Below are 18,732 nucleotides of genomic sequence, written 5' to 3' on the forward strand. Positions count from 1 at the left end.
ACTGGTTGGAACAGTGCCAGTGGCCAGAGAACTGTTGATAATAGAGAGGATGCTGGGACCGGCTATTGCAATGACATCCTTCAGAAGGGCAGTGGGGGCAGGATCAAGGGGGCAGGTTGCAGGTTTCATAGCGGTTTCATAGCAGGTTTCATAAACAAAATTGTGCTCTGTATGTTACTAGCAATCAATTAAGTTCCTGTGCACAGACTCCTTTATAAATAGTTCTTGATGGTAGTACATGTGGACATCGCATACCCACTTTTTGAAACTCAGTTAACTGCAGAGCACCTAATAAGGGGACCAAAATCAACCAAATTTAACCCCTCAGTGGATTCTTAAAGTTATTTATGACCTTGTTGATGGCAGATTACCATTTAAAATTTGTGATACAATTGTACATTTACACATAAATGTATTTGCATTTAATATTAAATTTTGCAATGCTAAATTATAGAGCTATACATTATTCTACATAGGCACGTCTAACAATGAGTTGAAATATCCTTTCATTGACACCTGCATGCCATTTGTTGGAAAATCACAAACAGAATTGTTTACCAGAATTTAAAACCTTCTGAAACAGGTTGTTATTTGCAATATTTTTTAGATTGATTTAGAGGTCGATTGCCACTCGACTCATCTAGCAAAGCCCTCCCATGGAATTTGGGAGCTATTGTTTTAAGATATCAGTTTGCTGTAAAGTGAGGGTAGGAAATTTATAGCAGATCATTAACTAATATGTTTGTATTAACCATTGTAGTATCGTGCAACACCACTTCCAGCCTTCAAGTACTATGTCACCTGTGCTTGCCTCATATTTTTCTGCATCTTCATCGTTCAAATTCTGGTATTGCCAAAGTAAGTACATGTGAATGTATTAATGTGAATTCAATATAAGAAATTCCTTGTGTTTTCTCCATCCCTTTACATTTCCCTGAGATATCAAGAGCTTTCACCAATGAAAGGAGAGTGCTAGAATTCCCAGTAGGCACAGGTTAAGGTTGCCATGGTAATGAGACAGAAGGTGAAATCCTGTGAGCTGTGAGGAAGATGCTATGAGGTTGCAGGGTGACTTGGACAGGTTGTGTCAGTGGGCGGATGCATGGCAGATGCAGTTTAACGTGGATAAGTGTGAGGTTATCCACTTTGGTGGTAAGAATAAGAAGGCATATTATTATCTGAATGGTGTCAAGTTAGGAAAAGGGGATGTACAACGAGATCTGTGTGTCCTAGTGCATCAGTCACTGAAAGGAAGCATGCAGGTACAGCAGGCAGTGAAGAAAGCCAATGGATGTTGGCCTTCATAACAAGAGGAGTTGAGTATAGGAGCAAAGAGGTCCTTCTGCAGTTGTATAGGGCCCTAGTGGGACTGCACCTGGAGTACTGTGTGCAGTTTTGGTCTCCAAATTTGAGGAAGGATATTCTTGCTATTGAGGGCGTGCAGCGTAGGTTTACTAGGTTAATTCCCGGAATGGCGGGACTGTCATATGTTGAAAGACTGGAGCAGCTAGGCTTGTATACACTGGAATTTAGAAGGATGAGAGGGGATCTTATCGAAACATAAAAGATTATTAAGGGGTTGGACACGTTAGAGGCAGGAAACATGTTCCCAATGTTGGGGGAGTCCAGAACCAGGGGCCACAGTTTAAGAATAAGGGGTAGGTCATTTAGAACGGAGATGAGGAAAAACCTTTTCAGTCAGAGAGTTGTAAATCTGTGGAATTCTCTGCCTCGGAAGACAGTGGAGGCCAATTCTCTGAATGCAATCAAGAGAGAGCTAGATAGAGCTCTTAAGGATAGCGGAGTCAGGGGGTATGGGGACAAGGCAGGAACGGGGTACTGATTGAGAATGATCAGCCATGATCACATTGAATGGTGGTGCTGGCTCGAAGGGCCAAATGGCCTACTCCTGCACCTATTGTCTATCCTGACTCCATAATTTGCTCTCCAACATTGAAAAAGGACCAATTTGGAAGGTAGCATGCAGGAAATACTGATTAGACCCTGCATCCGATCACTCTCCAATTTACTTGCTCATGGAACGACAGGCATAAAAGACAACATAACCTTCAGAGCACAAGATCAATATTGATGGCTTTTTGCTTGCTGTTTGTGATAATGTCCAAAAAGCCACAACTCTAATAATTGTTTTCATTGCTGTAAGGTTCCCAGCTGTCAGGATTTAACAATATTCACAGCTAATGTGGGTGCAGTCATATAAATTACATGATAGTGGGGATCAGAGTTAGTAGTAGCAGAGAGGGAGTGATCACCATGTAAGAGTCTGCAGCCAGGAGGGTGAATCATTCCTCCTACCTATCACTCATCAGCTTTGTTCTAAGATGCGTTGCCACCTCTTTCACAAGCTGTGGGTATCTCAAATAGTCAGCAAAATCAAACGGCTGGCAAGATCTGAGGGAGTAGTCCTATAACTGAGGGGCAAGATCTGCTGACCTCCTAGACCCTGCACTGTGCTTCAGTTAGAACCATGCTTATTTCTGTTTGTTACAGGAATCACTTATTTGACACTTTATCCATCATTTCTTCCTAACCATCACTTGCCTGGTGAAGAATTGGTTTGTTGTCTACAGCCTGAAAGCCTTTTACTTTTCCTCAAAATATGGTCAAATTAAATCTGTTCCATTATCTATCATTTTTTAAACAAATCTCTGTGTGTTTTTGGGGAGGGTTGAACTGTACCACCCACTTAATGACAGGAAATGTGTAGACTTTATCGTGTCTTCATAGCTGGGAACCATATACACACCCACAAAGATTGGTGATAAGAATTAGCCATTCTTCAGAAGGAAGTCTGGAACTTCTACCTGGACCTTTGTTTGACCTTTGGATACAAATGATCCTTCACAGTTAACTGTAAAAAATGTTATTCAAATAAATTAATTTAATTTTTAATTAAATGCCTGATACGAACTGGGAATCCTGAGATGCTGCCTGACCCGCTGAGTTACTCCAGCATTTGTGTCTACTCTGATACCTACTCCTCATAAGTAATGCAGCTTTCATGGAGACAATTTTTTGAACTAAAATTAGAAATCAGGTATTCAGTTGAAGTAGAAAACCATAAATAGAAATCTGGGCAACTACGCAATGGTATGTCATTATGTGAATTGATAATGGATTAGCTGGTTGATAGAAATGAGCAAAAGAATAGACTGGAAGCCAATGTATTTTAAATCTGCCATTGTTTGTGGATTCCATTCTTCACGTACATTTATATATTCACTTTCTGAAAATTGAATAGAGAGATTTGCTTTTAACATTGTCACAAGATTTTATAACACAAATGATCCTTGACTGCATCAGGTGAAACTGGATTTTCTTCCCACTAACCTTCCACTCTGACTAGCAATATTATAAAAATTGCTACAAGTGGATCTTTAAAACCCAAATCATCTACAAAATTGTTCATTTTCTTTTTACGATTCTTCACAAGCAAAATGTAATCAGCATTTACGATAACATTTTCTGAGCATCTAAAATCAAATCGAAGTAAAAATTACAACATTAATTTAGGCTTTCATGAGTGATCTGGTTTTGCTTTTTATCAACTGTGACATCAAAAAAATAAAATTAACAAATCATGTGTTTCCTCCCCATACTCCAGGAAACGAGATGCTCAGGGCAGGTCAGCTATTAGATTCCAGGCTGATCAAGGAACACTGCATTAAAACTAGCTTTTCATGGTTAAATTGACATGCGATTTATTTTAACATTGGTGTCATTCAATTATAATATACTAAAATTGACTGTTAACATTGAACAACAACATTCATCCAACTCTGAAATGTATTTTTAATGTATTTTCTCTGATATATATTAATTCACTGCAAATGTCACTATCAATGCCAGCATTTATTGCTCCCTGAACTGAGTGGCTTTTTAGGCAATTTCAGAGGTCAATCAATTATATTGATAGATTTGGAGTCACATATTGGTGAGTACATTCAGTAATTGTAGATTTCTTTCTGTGAAGAATATCACTAAACAGGGGTTTTTGTACCAATCTGGTATTTTCATTGAAACGATTGTTGAACCTAGCTTTTTTATTATGCCAGATTTGTTTAATTACATGAGTCTAAATTTCTTAATGTGGTATTCAAACTCATGCCTACAGATCAAAAGTCCAGGACTCTGGATAATAGTCCATCAACCTGACCACCATGCTACCATAGCTAAGTTACGGTATACAAGAATTTCAGTTCAATTCAGTTCATGATTTATAACAATTAGGGTCCTTTATCTTTGATACAAATTTGACTTTGAATTGCACATTAGCAGAGTTGTTGAAAGCTGTATTATTGTAAATGTGACTTCCACTTTATCTTTTTATCTCCATGAATGGTTGTGGAACAAACTAATGACAATCGAGAGATTAGTCTCCTCTCATTTTTGTCAGTCTCCACCCAGGTACAATTTGATTGCCAGGAAACATAATATGTGCTTATCACTGAATTTTCCCTTTTTCAATGAAGTCAGGATCTCAGGTCACCATTTTCTCACAGTGGCTGAAATTCCAAACATGAGCTAAATTACTTTTAAAATTACATCATTCTATTCAACTGCAGTTTAGGGATTTAACCAACCATCCTGCCCTATTATCCATCCACAGAAATGTATTTTAGTATTAGAATAAGAAAATAACTGTAGATGCTGGTACAAATCGAAGGTATTTATTCACAAAATGCTGGAGTAACTCAGCAGGTCAGGCAGCATCTCAGGAGAGAAGGAATGGGTGACGTTTCGGGTCGAGACCCTTCTTCAGACTGATGTCAGGGGGCGGGACAAAGGAAGGATATAGGTGGGGACAGGAAGATAGAGGTCTGGGAAGGGGGAGGGGAAGAGAGGGACAGAGGAACTATCTAAAGTTTGAGAAGTCGATGTTCATACCACTGGGCTGCAAGCTGCCCAGGCGAAATATGAGGTGCTGTTCCTCCAATTTCCGGTGGGCCTCACTATGGCACTGGAGGAGGCCCACGACAGAAAGGTCAGACTGGGAATGGGAGGGGGAGTTGAAGTGCTCGGCCACTGGGAGATCAGTTTGGTTAACGCGGACCGAGCGCAGATGTTGAGCGAAAAAATCGCCGAGCCTGCGTTTGGTTTCGCCGATGTAAATAAGTTGACATCTGGAGCAGCGGATGCAATAGATGAGGTTGGAGGAGGTGCAGGTAAGCCTCTGTCTCACCCAGAAAGACTGTTTGGGTCGTTGGATGGAGTTGAGGGGGGAGGTAAAGGGACAGGTGTTTTAGTATTGATCAGTTCATTTAGAATCAGTCTCAGCCCTCAATTAGAAGATTGCAAATTCAACCGTTCTTGACTGCATAATTTACACAGTTGCTTGAATACTGTGGGCCCTGGAGTAATGCTTGCTCCAGTGGTTGTGGAAGATATTAGAGGCCCTATTTCACAAAACTATTTATTTTCTTAATGTCTCATTGCCACTTGTGGGCCTTCGTTATGTACAATCGGACAACCATCTGGATGGGAAAGTCACCATCAGTTCAAAAAACAATTAGTTGTTGAGTAAAGGTGACTAGAGAGGCATGAGGGAGGAGCTGGCTAAAGTTGACTGGTATGGGAACCTACCAGGAATTATGGTGGAAATTCATAAATAGAATGGCAGGAAATTACTGGGAATAATTCAGAAGATGCAAGATATTTTTATTCCAAAGAGGAAGAAAGATTCTAAGGGGAGAATGAGGCAACTGTGGCTGACAGAGAAGTCAAAGACAGCAGAAAACTAAAAGAGAAGGCATATAACATTGCAAAGATTTATTGAGAAGCTGGAGGATTGGAAAGCTTGTAAAAAACAACAGAAGGTAACTAAAAAGGCAATAAGGGGAGGAAAGATGAAACATGAAATTAAGCTAGCTAATAATATAAAAGATGATAGCAAAAGTTTCTTCATGTGTACCAAGAGTAAGGAAGAGGCAAGAGTGGACATTGCACCGTTGGAAAAAAATGCTGGAGAAGTGATAATGGGGATAAAGAGAAGGTATTTATTCACAAAATGCTGGAGTAACTCAGCAGGTCAGGCAGCATCTCTGGAGAGTAGGAATGGGTGACGTTTCGGGTCGAGAGATAAAGAAATGGCTGATGAGTTGAGTAAGTGTTTTGCATCAGTCTTCACAGTGGAAGACACCAACAATGTGCCTAAAATTCAGGATAGTCAGACAGTGGAGGTTAGTGGAGTGGCTATTACAAAGAAGGTGCTTTGGAAGCTGAAAGATCTGAAGGCGAATAAATCACCCAGGCCTTAGTCAGAGGGTGGTGAATCTGTGAAATTCATTGCCACAGAAGGCTGTGGAGGCCAAGTCAATGGATATTTTTAAGCTGAAGCTTGATTAACATGGCAGTCAGGGGTTATGGGGAGAAGGCAGAAGAGTGGGGTTGAGAGGGAAAGATAGATCAGCCATGATTGAATGGCAGCATAAGCTTGATGGGCCAGATGGCCTAATTCTGCTCCTATACCGTATAAACATATGAAGAAGATAATTCGATATATGTGATAGTTTTAAATTTTAAATCACAGGCAAAGAACTGAAACATGTTTTTTTAATTCTGATAATGTTAATGCTCTGTATGTAATTGATTAAAAATGCATTTACGTTAAATAAAATGTTTTGATCTGTTCTAGAACGCCTGTTCTTGGGATTTCATTTGGAACTGCTTTCCTCATTCTCGTTTTCATCCTCTTCACTTGTTTTGCTGGTCAGCTGCTGGTGGGTTTATATTTTTTGTCTGGAGTAGAGATAACAATAAATTATTCTTGTGAGAGATAATATTTAACAGAGAGTTATTTTGGTTCATTTAATTGATCAGGCAAATAATGTGTCATGTTCATCCATTTGAGTTATATCTCAACAGATCACCCAGAGCAGAAAAATAGTACTTTTTAAAATGAATTGCTGCATTGATAGAAGAAGTAAATGTCAAAAAGAACTATTTCAGGCAAGCTGTTCTTTTTCCAAGCTGCTCTTTGGTCCTTCGCCTCGAGGTGATAATTTAAAGTGCAATCCTGTTCAATGGTTGCTGGTCACACTCTGGATGCCTCTGCTGACAGGTGCCCACTTATAACTCAGCCTGCATGATGGATGTGTTTCAAAATGCTTTTTTAACAATAGACAACATGCAGTTGAACTTAGCCAGCACAGAAGGAGAAAACAATTAGAAAACAGCTCAAACAAACTTACAAAGTATATAATTTAAGACCCCAAAGTATTTGTTCTGTCATGCACATGCAATTTACAAAACACATGGGAGCAATTTGAATAAATCTGAGTTAACACAATGAAGGTTGATGTTTAAAAGAGACAAATGGGTCACTTTAAACAATTCTGAAGCTAGAAACAAGGAATTGCGGATGCTGATTTACACAAAAGAAGACAAAGTGCTGGGGTAACTCAGCAGGTCAGGCAGCATCTCTGGAGAATATGGATTAGTGATGTTTTGGGTCAGAACATTTTTTCAGTCTGAAGAAGGGTCCTGACCTGAAACGTCATCTATCCAAAGTTCTTCAGAGATGCTACATGACCATTGAGTTACTCCTGTACTTTGCGTCCTGTTGCGAACCTATAAAGTATATTATGAGATACAGACCTTGATTTAGAAATTTTCTGACACCAGGAAAGGTGGATTAAACCAGCATAACAGTATATGCTTAATGAGTGGGCAGGGCACTGCAGGATTCGGTTGTGTAAGGATCTCAATGTGTCATGTGGCACAGAACAGGTCTTACACAGAGAATGCATACTAAAGCCTTTTCTCAATCTACTCAGCAAAGGCTGGAGGTGAAAGAACTCAAGCCGGTTGTGGTTACTTGAGGAAAAGTTGAGACCATCAATAGTCCAAAAGGAGTTCTCAGAGTTTCAAAAGTAGGGACATGTCAGACATTTGTGGGGAGAGAGGACTGAAATCACCTGGTGGTTTGGGGATAGAGCTTGAATGATGGGGGTGCAAAGTGTGATTGATGAAGGGATGGGAATATAGGTTCCAGTCATGTCAGGATATACAAGTGTGAGGTGCAGGAGAGACATGAAATGAAAACTGAGTACAGAACTTAAAGCAGACCTTGTTGCAGGTAGTTTCAAGCCAGACTTCATGGTTGCTCTTATGCAGAGGATATGTTCATTGAGAACATTTGCCTCTGTTGGAGAGGTTTGCACTGTCCACAGGACATGCATGCTCAATTGAATTTAGCCGGTCACATAAAAATATGCAACTCATGCCATTGGATATCACCTTACATGGCTCAACACTTCCATTTGTTCAGAAGACGTGCGAGAAATTTGCTCACCTTTACATAGGCCACATTGAAACCTAATTGCTTTATGTAATCAAATTTTATGACATCACATATTAACATTGTTCTTTGTAGTTAAAATTCTAGCTATTTTAATTTCTCCAGCTCGTTGTCATGAATTTAAATCATGATTTCTGTTATGCTCATTGGATGCCCTATCCATTCCATTGGATATTTTCCCCCTCATGCTTGAGGCTTGAATTTCTACATTTACATATTCTATTTTCATATTTTCTTGCTGGTATTAATCCGTGCTTTACTGATGAAAATTTGCAGATTAATAGTTATAAAATAATTATCTGGAAGTTCAGCCTGCCATTTCATCTCCAATCTAAATCATGTCTTAACAATGGTTAAATGGAACCATGAACATTATTCCATACATTTTAAGAGAGGCACAAGGAAAAATTTAAATTATGGTGCTCAGGGCACATCTAGCCATTTATGCTATTGTTTAAAAATTTGCTATGATGTAGATTATTCTAGCACCATTCCCATTGGAAATATGAAAGAAGGCATATAAAACAGATTTTCCTGCTTTTAATAAAAAGGAACTGCAGGATGCTGGTTTATACCAAAGATATACACAAAAACCTGGAGTAACTCAGCAGGTCAGGTAGCAAGTCTGAAGAAGGGTTCGACCTGAAACATCACCTACCAATTTTCTTTAGAGATGCTGCCTGACCCACTGAGTTACTGCAACATTTTATGTCTATCTTTAGATTAGCCTGCTTACTTTCCCAGAAGCCATTGGCGATGCTGAAGTATGCTTTCATGAACAATCACAGTTCTCCAGTACCTTAGATGAACAGTCACGATAAATGTGTGTTGAAAAGTTGTTTAACCTGATTTTATCGAGAGGGCGGTTGATGGTGGGTGGTAATGAAATTTAAACATGAAATATCTTCTCAGAGTCACTATTATTGTGTTGGATAAAAGATATAATCAGGAGGCGACTGAAAACTGGAGAAGCAAATCTTTTTGTTCTTATCGAAGTACAAAGAGTTTTAAATTATATTCTTGGATATCCTCATTGAATACATATAATAGGTGTCTTGATAAATATTTACAGAGTGTGGGGATTAGTGGCAAGATCAGCATTCATTGTTTATTTCTAAATGCCTTTGAGAAAGTAGTAGTGATCTGTCTTCTGTAACCACTGTAATCCTCTGGTGAAAGTACTTTCATTGTCCTGTTTGGAGAAATTTCTATGTGTCTATGAAAACTGGCAAACTATTTCCAAGTTAGGATGCTGTGTGACTTGAGTGATACCAACAGGTGGTGGTATTTCTGTAGCCATTGCCCTCCATGGTAGTACAAATCACAAGTTTGGGAGTCTCCGTTGAATTGGCTTGACTGTTCTTTTAATGTGCTTGGAATTAAGGTGTTGACATGGAACATGGAAAAGTACAGAATAGGGATGGATCCTTCAGTCCACAAGGTCCATGATGCCAAGTTAAACTAATCTCCTCTGCCTGCAGGTGATCTGCATCCCTCCATTTCCTGCATATTCATGTGCCTATCGAAAAGCCTCTTAAACACCACTGTCGTATCTGCTCTGAGCTGTATCTGCTGGCAACACACTCCAAGCGCACAACACCCACTCTTAAAAATAAATTGTCTCACGCATCTCCTTTAAACTTTCCCCTCTCACCTCAAGGCTATGCTTTTTGACATTTCCACACTGTGAGAAAAGTCCTGACGTTCTACCCTATCTATACCTCTCATAATTTCCTGTATTTCTATCAGATCTCCCCTCAGCCTCCGACAGTCCAATTTGGCCCAGCTCACCTTATAGCTAACATCCTAATCCAAGCAGCGTTACTGTAAACCCCTTCTGCACCTTCTCAAAATGTTTCCTGTTACTGATAAGGCCAACATTTAATTTCAAACTTTAACTATTCTTAAGGGCTTTTACTTCTGCAGTAGGTACTCCTATTAAATTGTTAGATTTAGGATTTTGATTCTGTGTCAGTTAGGAAAACATGCAATATATGCACACCCAGGCTTTTATTGGGCTACACTGGGACATTGTAGGAAGGCGGAACAACAATATAATTGGGGGGGTGGAATAGACAATTAAAGTGATAGACAACTGGAATATTGAGGGTGCTTCTGCAGAATTAGAGAGATTTTCTGCACAGAGGTCTCCATTGTAGGAAGGCTACACAATGAACAGCAAAGGAAGAAATGCCCAAGAGGATCAGTTTAGATTGGTTTAGAGGTACAACACGGAAGCAGGCCCTTCGGCCCACCGGGTCAGCACCGACCAGCCATCCCCGCACATTAACATTATCCTAAACACACTAGGGACAATTTGCACATTTACCAAGCCAATTAACCTATAAACCTGTGCGTCTTTGGAGTGTGGGAGGAAACTGAAGATCTCGGAGAAAACCCACGGGGAGAACGTACAAATTCCGTACAGATAGCACCCGTAGTTGGGATCGAACCCGTGTCTCTGGCGCTGCATTCGCTGTAAGGCAGCAACTCTATCGCTGCACCACCGTGACCACCTCAGTTCTTCACCTGGCAAGTGTTTAGGTCTCAGCAACCGGATGTTTTTATTTCAATTTCCAGCAATCATTCCACATTTCTGTGACAGTTCCAGAGAATTATTCTGTGTTTTTTTTTCTCCAGGTAAACCCCTTGTTTCCTATTACAATTTCCTTTCAGTTTGTACTATCACTGCCTTTGTTTTTTAATCCCTATCGAACCCTTTTTGTTCCATTTCCTCTCCGCCTCATTCTCATATCGTAAAACTCATTATTTCTGTAAATAATCTCAGTTCCAATGAAAGTCCATTGCCTTAAACATGAACTCTGTTTCTCGCTTTACAAATGCTATCTGATCTCCTGACTTTTATTCTTACTTTTTTTCCTTGAATTATTTGCAGAAACATTATTGAGCAGCAAAATTCCCTGTCATCCTCTATTAGATGCGTCACTAATTTTACTTAGTATATCACTTAAAACTTTATCTCACCTTTGCAATAAATGCACAATTGATATTCGCTTATTGTAATTTTCATTTTTACACAAGGGCTGCATTTAAGGCACACAAAATATATTTATTAATAATGCTCCTTCCTTGTCCTTTATTATTTTTTCACAGTTTGTGGAGTAAATAAATTGAGGAATGGAACTTAAAATAGAAGGAAATATTTGTAGATGAATGTACACATTTTAAGATTCTGCAAGGTGAAAAGGATGACAGTTGGGACATATGTGCTTCATAAATCATGAATAAATGATGATCCTGTCTTTGCACATTTGATACATCTATATGCTTCAATAATTCTTTTTCAAGTGTTTTTGAAGTAAGTGCCAGTACTGAGTGGGTCTGAGCATGCAAGCACTGAAAACTACAAGATTCTTTTGACTTTAAAAATCTAACTATTAAAAAGGAATATTCTGGTAATAGATGTCAAAGTTTTGATTACTTTTTTCAACATTTTTCATGAATATTTCAATAAAAGTAGAAATATGCTGAAAGTATTCTGTTGGTCCAGCAACATCCATTGAGCATTAATAATCCCAGATTTTTTAAATTTAACTACAAATTCCCTCCACGTAATTGTGAACAATTTTGGAATTTCTATTCAGACACTAAAGTCCCAAGACTGTGGCCGGTGGTTAGGCACTTGATTTCCAAATGCGGGCACATGTAAAGACTCCTCAGAAGGTGTCCAGTGAGAGAGCACACAGCTGCAGTGAGACCAGACCACTTCAGGTGGAAATCTGTACATGCATTCTTAATCATATTGTACTCTGGCACAAAGAGAAATTATAAATGTTTATGAAATTGAAATTATTTTGAAGATTTATGAAGAATTTTTAATTTTACAGTGGTATGAAAAAATGTCAATAGTTCTCGAATATTTCTGAACACCAAAAATCATTCAGATGCCACAAAATAAGTTAGCGCCTGTAAAAGGTGCATTGATCAATCAGATTTTCATGAATGACTAAACGTTTTGTTCAAGGATCTGCTGCTGGATAGTTCAGTGCTTCCTGAGATCCAGGTCAATTTGAACTACCATGTTCAAGGCATTTCCTTGGAGAAGTTTGGCATCGTGGAGAGCACAAAAAAAAAGGATAATGGGAGAGAAATGAATCTCAGGAATCAGGATTTGGTGGCGGGGAATGATTGGGGATTGGAAGCAAAGTTTGGGATATGCATGGGCAAAATGATCCAGGCAAAGGTCAGCTGCAGTAATCTTCCAGACAAGCCTATCATGTAGAATCTTGTCAAAATGCCTTGCTAAAGACAACATCCGCTGTCTGCCCTTATCAATCCTCTTAATGGTTTCTTCAACACACCTGGCTAATCCTTCTTAAATAATAGTATAACACGAGACCAAGTGGACCCATTGGGCCCAAAACACTCCTGCATTGGTGCAGCACCCTTTCCTCCCCTCCTCCCTCTCCCCTCTCCCCCCTCCCCCTCCTCCCCCCTCCCTCCCTTCTCCCCCTCCCCTACCCTCCCTCCACCTCTCTCCTCTCCCCCTCCCTCCCTCCTCCCCCCTCCCTCCCCCTCTCTCCTCCCCTCCACCCCCCTTCTCCCCCCTTCCCCTGCCCCCTCCTTCCCTCCACCCCCCTCCCCCTCCCTCCTTCCCCTCCCTCCCTCCTCCCCCCACCACTCCATCCCCTTCAACCCCCCTTTTCATCCCTCCTCCTCCCTCCCTCCCTCCCTAGGAGGTAGATTTAAACTTTAAAATGTGAATAACACATTTAGAGTCATAAAGTCATGCAGCATGGAAACAGCCCCTTCGGTCCAACATGCCCCATCTACACTAGTCCCACTCTGCCTGCTTTTGGCCTATATCACTCTAAACCAACATTATTTATGTACCTGTCCAAATGTTTCTTAAACGTTGTGATAGTACCTGCCTCATCTACTTCCTGCAGCAACTTGTTCTATACACACAACACCTTTTCTGTAAAAAAAGTTACCCCTCAGATTCCCATTAAATCTTTCCCCCCTCACTTTCAAATATGGTCCTTTGGTTCTTGATTCCCCTACTCTGCGTGTTTACCCAATCTATTCCTCTCGTGATCACTATAAGATCACCCCCCATCCTCTGAGACCTAGCCTGCGCAACCTCTCCCGAGAGCTCAGTCAATCGAGTCCTGGAAGTTCCAGGATGTACTTGGTCAGGTGCTGGGGATTTTTTTCCACCTTAATTCATTTTAAAACTGCCAATGCCTCTTCGGTGATCTCCCAGATCCCTATGCTCCCCATCTTCCAATCTTTCATTAACCACCCTCCCCCCCCATGATATTTTCTCCAAATTCACCAACCCCCAACACAGATTTTCTTTTTGATCTCCTTTGCCCAGCTTCCTGCAATATAACCACCTCTCTCTCGCCACCCCCTCCTCCCCTTCTTCCCTGACCCTGGTGGGAAATTACAGAGCAAAGATTTACAACAGAGTTTGTGCAGTGTGGCTACTATTAACACTTTGGATGATATCCACATTGGAATATATTTTTCTCCTAGTCTCATTGAGAGCTGGCATAAGACCTTACACAGTACTGCTTCATTAATGTTTTAATTCATGGAAGAATTTAAATCGACTCTTTCTGCATCATATGTTTTTATAAATATTGCATTCAAATGCATAATTGGTGTCAAAGGAGATTGAGGATTTATCCTGCTACGGCTGCATGAACAGTTGAATCTCATTAAATTCTGTTTATTTGAGGAGGAAAAAACAATTGTTTTAGTGGCGAAAAGAACTAAGAATGGCAGAAGTTAATTTTTCTTGCAAGTATAGTTTAATATTTTCTATACAGAACTTTAATTTATGTTTCTCTTGCATCTAGCAATGCAGCAAGAAGGCTTCAACTTCCTTGTTGTGGATTTTGAAATCATCTGAGATAATTACCAATAGACCTTGGCTACGTCTTTTGCTCACAATGACTACTACTGCAGTTATATTAGTTATGGCTATATTTAACATGGTAAGTCATTTTATAATAAAACTAAAATATTAAATTCTTTTTAATATTATAGATTTCATTTTCCTGTTAGGTTACTTTTTTTGTAAATCTTCATATTTATGTTTTTCTGTGTATCTTGGCCCATTCATAGGTATGAAATTAAAAGGTAAATTAACAAACAAAAAAGGTAAAACTCAAAGGATTCCAAACTAAAGAGCAAGGGTGTAACAAGGTCTAATTATCAACCATAAAGGTAACCCAATGTGGACATGGAGATTGTGAATAAGTTTCTTAATGAATATCTGTGGCTGTCTTCAGAAAAGTAGGTGTTGGGTGATGTTGTGGTTCAAGAAGATGAGTACGAAATGTTGGTTAGTGAGAATGTGGTAAAAGTAATGTTTATGTTTTTGAGAGTGAATAAATTGCCAGATTAGTTTCATCACAGGCTGTCAAAAGAAGCAAAAGAAGTTGCAGAGTTTCTGACTGCAATTTGTCAATTTTCCCTGGCTACAGTAGTGATGCCAAGACTAATGGAGGACTGCTAACTTAAGTGTTTACAAAGGAAACAAAACGTAAACTGAGTAATTACAGACCACTCAGTGGAACTCTATATGTCATTAAGAAAGCACAAATGAATCAAGGTCAGTCACATGAATAACAAGGTTGTGTATTTCAAGGAAGTTAAAAGAAGATTGTGAGAGGCTAAGTAAATTGGAAAGACTTGGTAAAGGATGAGGCACTAGGGATGAGGCACTAGGGATGAGGCACTAGGGATGAGGCACTAGGGATGAGGCACTAGGGATGAGGCACTAGGGATGAGGCACTAGGGATGAGGCACTAGGGATGAGGCACTAGGGATGAGGCACTAGGGATGAGGCACTAGGGATGAGGCACTAGGGATGAGGCACTAGGGATGAGGCACTAGGGATGAGGCACTAGGGATGAGGCACTAGGGATGAGGCACTAGGGATGAGGCACTAGGGATGAGGCACTAGGGATGACGCTGGGTTCGGCAGTGACCTTGCTGACACTCGCAGTAGGGTTAACTCACGTAATATTACATTAGACTTTAGAGATACACTGAGTCCGCACCGACCAGCGATCACCCCGTACATTAGCACTACACACATAGGGACAATTTACAATTTTTACCGAAGCCAATTAACCATACTCAAAAAGAGTATGAGCACCTTCTTATGCTCTAGCATAATAATTAGGTATTCCAATATGCTGTATGTCTTTGGAGTGTGGGAGAAAACTGGAGCACACAGAGAAAACCCACATGGTCACAAAGAGAATGTAAAAACTCCATGCAGACAGCACCCATAGATAGGGTCGAACCCGGATCTGTGGCACTGTAAGGCAGCAAATCTACTGCTGCACCATTGCACCACCCCCATGTTATATTTATATTTGATGATAGGTTATGTTTGCAGTAACAAGACCAGGACTGCATGGGGCACTGTCCATTGCCATCAGGGCTCGTGTGTGGCGGCACTGACAATTCCGGGCTTGTCTTGGCACCTCTGTCCTGGTCTCAAATGAGGAGGCGTAGTGATCTCAGGCTTCTCCCTGCAGTTCTCCCTTGCCTCAAGAGGAGGTACTGGTGGTCTCAGTCTTTTCTGGCAGCTCAGTTTTGAGGTTTGAAGAGACGGCGCTGATGGTCTTTGGCTTAACCTGGTGTCTCAGTCCTTGCCTCTGTGTATGGGTGCAGTCCCTCACTGTCCGTGGGCAGGAAGAGGTACTGGTGTCTCAGGCTTGCCCTGGCCACTCAGTCTTAGCCTCAGTAGAGGTGCTGGCTGTTGAGAGCAGCATCCTAGGGAGAGGACACTGTTACATGGGGTTGAAAAATTAGCTGGGTTAGATGTAAAGTAATTGGTGGAATGATTAGAGGGAAAATGAAGAATATATTTTTTACCAAGATGGTGATGGAGTTATAGAACCTATGACCTGATAGGATGGTATAGGCAGAAACCCTCATCCCATGTGTACTTGAATAATTAGGTGCATGAGCTCTTTTAAAACTGGCACACGCTTTCTTTTGGGGTCACAAATTATCTATAATTCTTCAGGAAAAGTGAAAACAAATATTTGATCTCACACTTCTGCCAGAAACTCTACAGAATTTGTAACCAAGAATTGTGCAAGAGTGATCCATAATTGGTTTGCTCTCTCATTTCTTCTCAGTGCCCATCAAAGAAACATTATGCATCTGCTCAGTACAAATGACATTGGAAATCTAACTGTGAAAAAGAGTATGAGCACCTTCTTATGCTCTAGCATAATGATTAGGTATTCCAATATGCTGGGCTGGCCTCTGTCCCCATGAAATCCAATAATTTATTATGCCTTGCAATGGTTTTTAATGTGGAATTTTAAAGAAGCGTGCAGTTCTGAAAATGAAAGATTTGAACAGTACCAGCCGAATAAATTGTTTGTTTCTGTGATACTGGGATCAAAGAGAACTTCCTCTGTGTGGCCTTACCCTTTCAATTCTCATGGATCATTTAACTGTGCATTAACCTTTTCCGTGGCATTAAACTAAATTTTCTGCTTCAATTGATTACCAAGGTCCTTCTGTTGCACCTGATTTAGAAAGGTTCACTGATCAAACCACAGAGATTCAATTAGAGTGGTTCAATACTGCAGAGAATAAGCTTATCTCTGTATAATCTATATGTTAATGCTGTTCACTGAGAACACTCATAATTCAGACAAATAGCAACATCAAATGGCCAAATGAACTTCATTAAAGAAAAATCTCATCCAAATCTGCTGTGGCATTATTAATCTGGGTATTTCACTTGATTGGTTCCCTCTTCCACATCACTAGATATGTACTATAGAAAACGTATTGTCGTGTTTCATCACAGCTTGGTTTGGGAATAGCTCTGCCCAAGACTACAAGAAATTACAGAGTTGTGGATGTAGCCAAGTCCATCACACAAACCAGACCCCATTGATTCCATCTACACATCACACTACCTTAGAAAAGCAGCCAACATGGTCAAAGATGTCCTACCTGGTCATTCCCTTTTCTCTCTACTCCCATCTGGCAGATAGTACAGAAGCTTGAAAGTAAACACCACTAGACTCAGAAACAGCTTCTTCCCCTTTGCTATCAGGAATCTGATATTTAGGGTACTGTTCCATAATTTAGGGTACTGCTAGATTCACCTCTACCCCATTGAAAACATTGGACTTTGTCTAAGGAAATGATGTGCTACAATGCTGAGAACTATATTTTGCAGTCTGTATCTTTGCTCTATTGTACTTGAGTTTCAACTGATTATATATATGTATGGTGTATCTGATCTGTTTGGATAGCGTGTAAAACAAAGCTTTTCACTGTACCTCGGTACATGTAACAATAATAAACCTAAACCCAACCTTAAACATTAGAATGGTACATATTTTCAATAATACAGAAAATACTGAAAACACTCTAAATTTAGCAGCATCAGTAGAAAGAGAAACAGAGTTAACATTTCTTCAAAACAGGTAGAGATTTAGAAAACAGGCAATGATAATACTTGCAGAGGGATGGACAGAACAAAAGGGACGTCTGTAACAGAGGTATATGTCCAGATCAGGACAGTGCATGGCTTGGAGGAGAACTTGCAGATGGTGATGTGTCAATGTGCTTGTTGCTCTTAACCTTCTTTGTGGTAGAGGTCACAGGTTTGGGAGGTGCTGTTAGAGACGCCTAAGTGAGTAACTGAGGTGTGTTTCATGTACAGTGTACTCTACAGACTTAGTTTAATGGTTGAGAGAATTAATGTTTAGGATGACGTGTGGGTTGCCAGATTGCTTTGCCCTGGGTGATATGACTTTGCGTGCTATAACAGTATAACAGAGCTTTATTTGTCATTCGGTACCGAAGTACCGAACGAAACTACATAGCAGTCATAGAAAAAAAGAACACAAGACACATAACCCCAACACAAACGTCCATCACAGTGACTCCAAACATCCCCTCACTGTGATGGAGGCAACAAAACTTCCACTCTCTTCCCCACGCCCACGGACGCTCGTCCCCGACCGACCCACACAGTCCCCGCAAGGGGATGGAAGTCCCCGCGGCCGAATCGCACCGGGCGCTGAAATGTCTCGCGGCCGAGCTGGGCGATGAAAGGCCCCGCGACCAAGCCTTGCGCAGCTAAGTCCCGTGGCCGAGCCGCACCGGGCGATGTGAAGTCCCGCGGCCGAGTCGCGCTAGCGATGAAAAGTCCCGCGGCCGAGCTGCACCGGGCGATGTAAAGTCCCGCGGCCGAGCCGCACCGGGCGATGTTAAGTCCCGTGGCCGAGCTGCACCGGGCACTGTTAAGTCCAGCAGCCAAGCCACACCAGCGATGTAAAGCCCCGCGGCCGAGCCGCACCGGGCGATGAAAAGTCCCGCGGCCGAGCCGCACCAGGCACTGTTAAGTCCAGCGGCCAAGCCGCACCGGGCGATGTAAAGTCCCGCGG

The 18,732-nt window shown here is 40.8% G+C and overlaps 1 protein-coding gene across 4 annotated transcripts in view; it reads left to right on the forward strand.

Moving 5' to 3' along the window:
- The window catches only part of adcy2b (adenylate cyclase 2b (brain)), a 371,550-nt gene that overhangs the window by 309,863 nt on the left and 42,955 nt on the right, over positions 1 to 18,732 (forward strand). For 3 of the 4 annotated variants that reach the window (XM_078428257.1, XM_078428255.1, XM_078428258.1), the window contains 3 exons: positions 761 to 858; positions 6,656 to 6,740; positions 14,149 to 14,286. In XM_078428257.1, coding sequence (XP_078284383.1) covers positions 761 to 858; positions 6,656 to 6,740; positions 14,149 to 14,286 — 321 coding nt within the window. The remainder of the gene's footprint in view (positions 1 to 760; positions 859 to 6,655; positions 6,741 to 14,148; positions 14,287 to 18,732) is intronic. The other variant, XM_078428259.1, reaches the window with a different exon arrangement.

Source organism: Rhinoraja longicauda, chromosome 2 (assembly GCF_053455715.1).
Source record: "Rhinoraja longicauda isolate Sanriku21f chromosome 2, sRhiLon1.1, whole genome shotgun sequence".
NCBI classification, from domain to species: domain Eukaryota; kingdom Metazoa; phylum Chordata; class Chondrichthyes; order Rajiformes; family Arhynchobatidae; genus Rhinoraja; species Rhinoraja longicauda.